Below are 7,749 nucleotides of genomic sequence, written 5' to 3' on the forward strand. Positions count from 1 at the left end.
GTGCAAGTGGCTGGCATTCGCGCATGCGCCGTCTTTTCAAGCGCCTAAGAACTGCAGCGAGGAGAGAAAAAAAAAAAAGCTCTCGCGCGCCAGAGCGCGTGGTAGACCCAACGCATACCAAATCGTTAAAAGGAGACCGCTCTGAACCTTGGCTGTCCGGTCGAAGGAAAGCGAGCTTTCTCGCGCAAAGAAATTGAACTGACGTTTACGTGGGCTGTCGCCGAGCGCCCCCCCCCTTCTCTTTTCCTCCCATTCTCCGCTTTGGCTCCTCCCCCTTCTTTCGTTGGAGAAAGTTCGGAAGAATCCCCGCCCTCTCTCCGCCCCCTCCCCTTTTCTCTGTCAGTGAAGGTTCCCGATGGTTCTGGAAAGAGGCAGCGGCGCGGGTATATAAGGCGCGCGGGAGGCGGGGGCTCCGCGCAGTGCAGCTGGTGAAGAGTTGGAGAGGTGCGGATTCTTTCAAACGGTCGTGCAGCTGGTGATTTCACACCGCTAAGGTGAGGACGCGGCCGCTTGCGAAGGAGGTGGACGCTTAAACCCAGGTTCTCCCCTCATAAAATAGAGCTGTCTTTCCTCAAGAGGGCCGGGTTAAAAGACCAGGGCGGGAGGTGAGAGCCCAAGGATGCCGGGTTTACTTTGGGCCTTAAACAGCTGATGGAAACCGACCCAGAGACCTATAAAAAAGCGAGACGGGAGTGGCCGGTTTGGTCGCACGCCTCACGGAGCGACGAAGGGTTAGGAAGAATTGGAGAAAGGAACGAGGCGGTCGTGCTGCGGGAAAGACTTGAGCAAGTTACTTAAAAAGAGGGGAGGGGGAGGAAACTGGTATGAGGAGCGACCGTGCTGCTTCTCCGACAAGATTTGATCACAAAGGAAGCGGAGGTGTTTTTTGGCCTTCGGTTGGATTAACAAGGCGAAGCAATGTGGACGGAGGAATGAATGGAAGGGCTTGCATGGCCGCCTGGGGGTGGGCGGCGAGGACGACGAATGTTCTCGGCCTGGATAGGAGGCGGGAGGTCAGAAAAGTGGTTGCCGGGAGGGGGAGGGAAGGCGGACGCCGAGAGAGGAGCCGCTCTCCTGAATTTGGCGGCGCGCGACCGACCGACCGGCCAGCCTCCGCGTCGACGAGAGAATTGGCTCCTGGGCGCGTGGGGGGGGGAGGGAATGGAGGGGCGGGGGCCAAACGGATGTGTGGGAGCGAGAAGACTCTAGCAATTTCTAGAATTCTTTCTCGTTTGGCTCAACCGCCAGCAGGTGGCGCAGAGGTTGGCTGTGGAATCCTCGCGACCTCGCGCTTGAGCGTTCGGCTTACTTTGTGGGTGGGTTAACCGAGGAACGGGACGACGTGTGGCAGTCATTTTTTTCTTCTTTCATTTTTGTGCCATGTCCAACGTAAATACTCCCACTTGGCTAATAACTTTGGCTAATAACTTGTAAAATGGATTTTATTCCATGTCTTTCCTATTCAAATGTTTGAGTTCAACAGCCGTAAGCTTAATGGCATGCTCAAAACACACTTCATTTTTATCGAAGCAGGTGCTGAAACTTATTTTAATTGCTTTTAAATCTACATGAGAAACAATCTAATAGCGCTATGTTACGCAATGCAATATGTCAATATCTGAGCGTTAGAAAATTTGGTTTTCCTCTTTTGACAGATGCCTGAGGAAGTACATACACAAGATCAACCAATGGAGGAGGAAGTGGAGACCTTTGCCTTCCAGGCAGAAATTGCTCAATTGATGTCTCTGATTATCAATACCTTTTACTCCAACAAGGAAATTTTTCTCAGGGAGTTGATCTCTAATTCTTCTGATGTAAGTACAATTTCTAAGGATCTAGAATAATGCTTCCTTTATTATTATTTTATTCAATGCTTGTCTGATGTTTTTGCAGGCTCTTGACAAAATCCGGTATGAAAGTTTGACAGACCCAAGCAAATTGGATTCTGGAAAGGAGTTGAAAATAAGTCTTATTCCTAACAAACAAGACCGTACCCTAACCCTTGTGGATACTGGCATTGGGATGACCAAAGCTGACTTAATAAATAACCTGGGTACCATTGCCAAGTCTGGCACCAAGGCTTTTATGGAGGCTTTGCAGGCTGGAGCAGATATTTCTATGATTGGTCAATTTGGTGTTGGCTTCTATTCTGCATACTTGGTGGCTGAGAAAGTGACAGTGATTGCCAAACACAATGATGATGAACAGTATGCCTGGGAATCTTCAGCTGGTGGATCATTCACTGTCAGATTGGACAATGGTGAGAGTCCAATTATAATAACTTTAAGGATTAATATTAGGGGGACAATCCAAACTGCAGCTGTCAGGTCAGGTTTGAAAGCACTTTGAGAAGTAATGGGGAAATTTATTTTGTTACTAAATTTATATACTGTAATAATTGCTTAATCTTTCCAATCTAATAGGAAACCTTGCTGCATACATCAAAAGAATAGTGCTATGAATAATGCAGCATTAAAGACCAGATATTTTTACTGTTGCCATAATCTAGATTAGTGTATGTCTCGAACCAGTAATTTGCATTTTTAAAAACTTGTTTCATGAATCTTTTAGTGCAACAGTAGTTAAAACAGTAATTTATTTTACAGGTGAGCCTCTAGGTCGTGGTACAAAGGTTATTCTACATCTGAAAGAAGACCAGACTGAGTACTTGGAAGAAAGACGAGTTAAGGAAATTGTCAAGAAGCATTCCCAGTTCATTGGCTATCCAATAACACTATTTGTGAGTAACTTGTTCTCAGTAAAATAGTATCTGAACCTTTGTTTTTATCTAAATGAAGAATTGCTCTGAAGGTGAGATAATTTTAAATTAACTGCACAGAGGCCATTATACTTGCTGGAGCAATTTGACAACTGTTGCTACTTTTAGGTTGGATTAGCAATATTAGAAGCAAATTAAATTCATAATTTGATATAGCAAGCACTTAATGTGAACAAAGGATTGTCCAAGAGTTTATGCATAACTTTGTCTTGCTTATATTTATCAGTGGATTATTTTTCAGAGAACTGTTTCTTCAATTTGCTCTTTATCAGACTCACAGAATTCTAACCTTTTTCTGTTTTTCTATGCTTAATATAGGTAGAAAAGGAGCGTGACAAAGAGGTGAGTGATGATGAGGCAGAAGAAAAAGAGGAAGAGAAAGAAGAAAAAGAAGAAAAGCCTGAAGATAAGCCAGAGATTGAAGATGTTGGTTCTGATGAGGAAGAAGAAAAGAAGGATGGTGACAAGAAAAAGAAGAAGAAAATCAAGGAGAAGTATATTGATCAAGAAGAGCTGAACAAGACCAAACCAATTTGGACCAGAAACCCAGATGATATTACTAATGAGGAATATGGTGAATTCTACAAGAGTCTGACTAATGACTGGGAAGATCACTTAGCAGTTAAAGTAAGATTATTTATTCTTCTTTTGGGAATGGACCATTTGTTCTTTATATGAATTTTATGTGAAACTCAATCTGACAAAATGATATATAAAAAGTGGCTTGTGTTTAAAATATATTGACCCTTTATGTAAGTAAACACTAGTTCCCATTGTTTAACCATAAATTTATAAGAACATCTTTTATGATATTGTAACACTTACCTCTTCAAACAAGCTGGCCTGGCCTGATGGGATGGGGTTGGGTTTTTTTAATGTATTTTAACTTATTGTAAGAGTTGTGGGCATTTTGTTTAATCTCTTTTAATTTCTGTATTTTGTCTTTTAACATGCACTGCCCTGTTCACCGCCCTGAGTCCTTCGGGAGAAGGGCGGTATACAAATTAAATTAATAATAATAACACTTCAGATAATTGGATCCTTTGATGTGAATTTCAATTTATAACTCTTTGATATTCTATGCCAAAGATGTTTTGCTAATTTATTTTCTTAATTTTGCAGCACTTCTCTGTGGAAGGGCAGCTTGAATTCAGAGCACTCTTGTTTGTCCCAAGGCGTGCACCTTTTGACTTATTTGAAAACAGAAAGAAAAAGAATAACATCAAGTTATATGTGCGCAGAGTATTTATCATGGATAATTGTGAAGAGTTAATTCCTGAATATTTGAGTAAGTAGTTCTTGTTAAAAGTTGCAGATTGCTAGAAGATTGAAAATAGTTATTCATTGTGCTTAAGGTAGAGGACCTGTCAGGTCATAATTTATGGAAGTGCAGCAGCTATTTGAAAAATCACACACAAACCTTAAACTGAGCTGGTATTCTCTTTCTAGAAGGGGAAAGTGTAACACCATTAAAAAGATAATGAAGATGAAAGCAGGAAATTTTCTGAAAAGGGAAGCTTGCATTTTATAATTAGCTAACTTGTTACACTTTAAGCTCATAAGTCAGCTTTTAAACTTTATCTTTTATATCTTGTGTATCTTAAGATTTTCTAAGCTACCCTGAGAAATAAGAACATGGTTATAATTTAATCTTATTTACAGACTTCATGAGAGGTGTTGTTGATTCAGAAGACTTGCCGCTGAATATCTCACGTGAAATGCTTCAGCAGAGCAAAATCCTGAAAGTGATTCGAAAGAATTTGGTCAAGAAATGTTTAGAGCTTTTCACTGAGCTGGCAGAAGATAAAGAAAACTATAAGAAGTTCTATGAGCAGTTTTCCAAAAATATTAAGGTTTGTTGGTTTGAAATACTTACTTCAATTTTGCCATAAATGTTTGCATGCAGCTTACAAAAATGGAATTTTCTTGTAGCTTGGCATTCATGAAGATTCCCAAAACCGTAAGAAATTATCAGAGTTACTAAGATACTATACTTCTGCCTCTGGGGATGAGATGGTATCACTAAAGGATTACTGCACCCGAATGAAGGAAAATCAGAAACATGTGTACTACATTACTGGTGAGTATACCTTCAGATCATCTGGTTTCTACTTAAATGGGTTTAACCGGGGTCAGAATGTTTACAGGTAGTCTTCATTTAGCGCAACTATTTGTCATTACAATGAAAAAATAACTTGCAGGTCTGTAAAGCAAAGGAAAGTTGAAGTAAGATCATAAACAGTTGTGCTTAGCAACTGCTTTACTTATGGTTGCTAAATGAGGAATAGCAGTAGCACTTAAACTATATACTCCTTCATAGTGCTTTACAGTAGGGGTCCACAGCATGCCATAAACCGGTCCGCACAAAGACCTCATCCATGGGATGCAGGTAGCACATGAAACCACGCCCCCTCTGGTCTGTGGGGAAAAAACCATTGAACCAGTCCCTGATGCCCAAAAGGTTGGGGAGTTCTGCTTTACAGCTCTCTCTCAAGCAGTTTAGAGTCGGCATATTGCCCCCAACAATCTGGGTCCTCCTGATGCGAATCAATTTGCTGGAGTCAGCAGAATTAGCTTGCAATATTGCATTCTAACCTCTGCATCATCACCACTCTTGTAGAGCATTATTCTTGACACTTAAGTGTCTGCTCTTATGTTACCTTAGTCGTTGTCAGGCATGTTCACAAGTTAACAGATTTGCATTAAAATTTGCACCATAAATTGGTTGAAATTCTGTTGAACTTTAGTTGAAGGTATAAATTTTTTCTTTTAGGTGAAACGAAAGATCAGGTGGCTAATTCTGCATTTGTGGAGCGACTTCGTAAACATGGCTTGGAAGTAATCTATATGATTGAACCTATTGATGAATATTGTGTACAGCAGTTGAAAGAATTTGAGGGGAAGACTTTGGTATCCGTAACAAAAGAAGGTCTGGAGCTTCCTGAAGATGAAGAGGAGAAAAAGAAACAGGAGGAGAAGAAAGCCAAGTTTGAAAGTCTCTGCAAGATCATGAAAGATATACTTGAAAAGAAAGTAGAGAAGGTATAGTATACTTAAGCCCCCATTATAAGTGAATATAATTTTTTGTTGACAGCCCCTTTATAAAGGACAGGAAGGCCTGGAGGAACCTTGTCCATAGGGTCGCGATGGGTCGGGCACGACTTCGCAGCTAACAACAACCTTTATAAAACAGCATATTTATTGTCTTTGACAAGTTCAGTGTGCTATACAGTTTAGTCAAGTAGTAACTGGTTTTTTTCAAAATTGGAATAAAATATTTTTTAAAAGGTGAATTGTAGCTTTCTATAGAGGGTGGGCTTTTCTCTGATTTAAATACTCTTAATTCTTTTAGGTTGTAGTTTCCAACCGACTGGTTACTTCTCCATGCTGCATTGTAACCAGTACATATGGCTGGACTGCAAACATGGAGAGGATCATGAAGGCCCAGGCTCTCAGGGACAACTCCACAATGGGTTACATGGCTGCAAAGAAACATTTGGAGATAAATCCTGATCACTCTATCATTGAAACACTGAGGCAGAAGGCAGAAGCGGACAAGAATGACAAGTCGGTGAAAGATCTGGTCATTCTTCTGTACGAGACTGCACTTTTGTCTTCTGGCTTCAGTCTAGAGGACCCTCAGACACATGCCAACCGTATCTATAGAATGATAAAACTTGGTTTGGGTAAGTTAATCTTAGTAAAATTAGGGTGTGTCTTTTTCATTGAAGAATTTGCTGGGAGATACTTCCCCTGGGAAAAATAATAATTTTGTTCACTTTATACAGGCATAGATGAAGATGATGCCACTACAGAAGAAACAAGCCCAGCCGTTACCGAAGAGATGCCACCACTGGAAGGAGATGATGACACTTCACGTATGGAAGAAGTGGATTAAATACCCAATTATCTGAAAGAAATGTGGATATTCCCTTTGTCCTTGGCTTTGAATAAGTTATGTTTTGTATATTATGAATGTTAACCTGCTGGAAAATTCATGACACTTGTCTGCATTCCCTCTTTATATTTATTTTTTGAAGATGTTATTCTTTTATTTTTGTTACATTTGCTTTTTTAGGTAATGTGGGATGCCATTGAGGGAATGTTCTTTCTTGATATATAACCCTGTACATTGGCAAATAAATGTTTGGGGAGTTTATAGCAGGATTTTGTGTTGATGGACAGAAAAGGAGTAAGTGGGAAATCCAGTTCTGCAAATGTTACGGTTAAGACTGAAATTACACAATTGAACACCTGTATTGTACAGTACCTGGTAACTAGGTATTGGAACTGAATATTGTGGAATATTTAACATCAGAATTCCAACCTGTTGATGTTTAGTTTTTTATAATGTAAAAAAAGATTCTAAATTCCACACTTAATATAGAATAGAATCTACTGTAAATCTATTGTGTTTAATGCAGTTTTGCATGTATGGTTCTACTCTGGAACTATCTAGAAATAAAAGTGTTCAAAATGAACTTGAGACAAAAGACTATGTATTTAATAACAAGCGAATATAAGCTTTTTTATTAAGGGTTATGAACTGCATTTCAATTAAATTACATTTTATAAGAATAGAGCAGACATGTCAAACACAAGGCCCGGGGGCTGGACCCGGCCCACAAAGTGGTTTCATGTGGCCCGTGAAGCCATCCTGGAAACAATGAGGAAACGGCCCCTGCTGCCTTGGCCCCGGTCCAGGCCAGCTGGGAGCCAATGTACAATTTCGTGGTGGTCATCTATGCTGAAATACATTCAGTCTTAGCTCCACAAGGCCATCTGGAAACAGGGACCAGCCCATGCCGTGTTGGCACTGCCCCTTGGGCACACGCTGGGGAGGTATCACCCTTTGTGAGGAATGAAGAAATGCACCATCACCTGGAAGTGGCCAGCATATGACCCTGCCTACTTTGGGCAGGTTAGGGCCTGGGCAGCGTTGTGCTTCTCTTCAAATTTGTGCCATCCGA

General features: G+C 40.8%; 1 protein-coding gene across 1 annotated transcript; it reads left to right on the forward strand.

Moving 5' to 3' along the window:
* The first annotated feature begins 329 nt into the window (after positions 1-329).
* HSP90AA1 (heat shock protein 90 alpha family class A member 1) lies at positions 330-7,260 on the forward strand. The gene is made up of 11 exons (XM_081314402.1): positions 330-494; positions 1,656-1,814; positions 1,894-2,260; positions 2,607-2,740; positions 3,098-3,406; positions 3,902-4,067; positions 4,442-4,632; positions 4,712-4,859; positions 5,553-5,821; positions 6,132-6,465; positions 6,568-7,260. The coding sequence occupies exons 2-11, from the start codon at positions 1,656-1,658 to the stop codon at positions 6,675-6,677; spliced, it is 2,187 nt and encodes a 728-aa protein (XP_081170528.1). The 5' UTR covers positions 330-494; the 3' UTR covers positions 6,678-7,260.
* Positions 7,261-7,749: the final 489 nt, after the last annotated feature.

Source organism: Vipera berus, assembly GCF_964194415.1.
Source record: "Vipera berus genome assembly, chromosome: 1".
NCBI classification, from domain to species: domain Eukaryota; kingdom Metazoa; phylum Chordata; class Lepidosauria; order Squamata; family Viperidae; genus Vipera; species Vipera berus.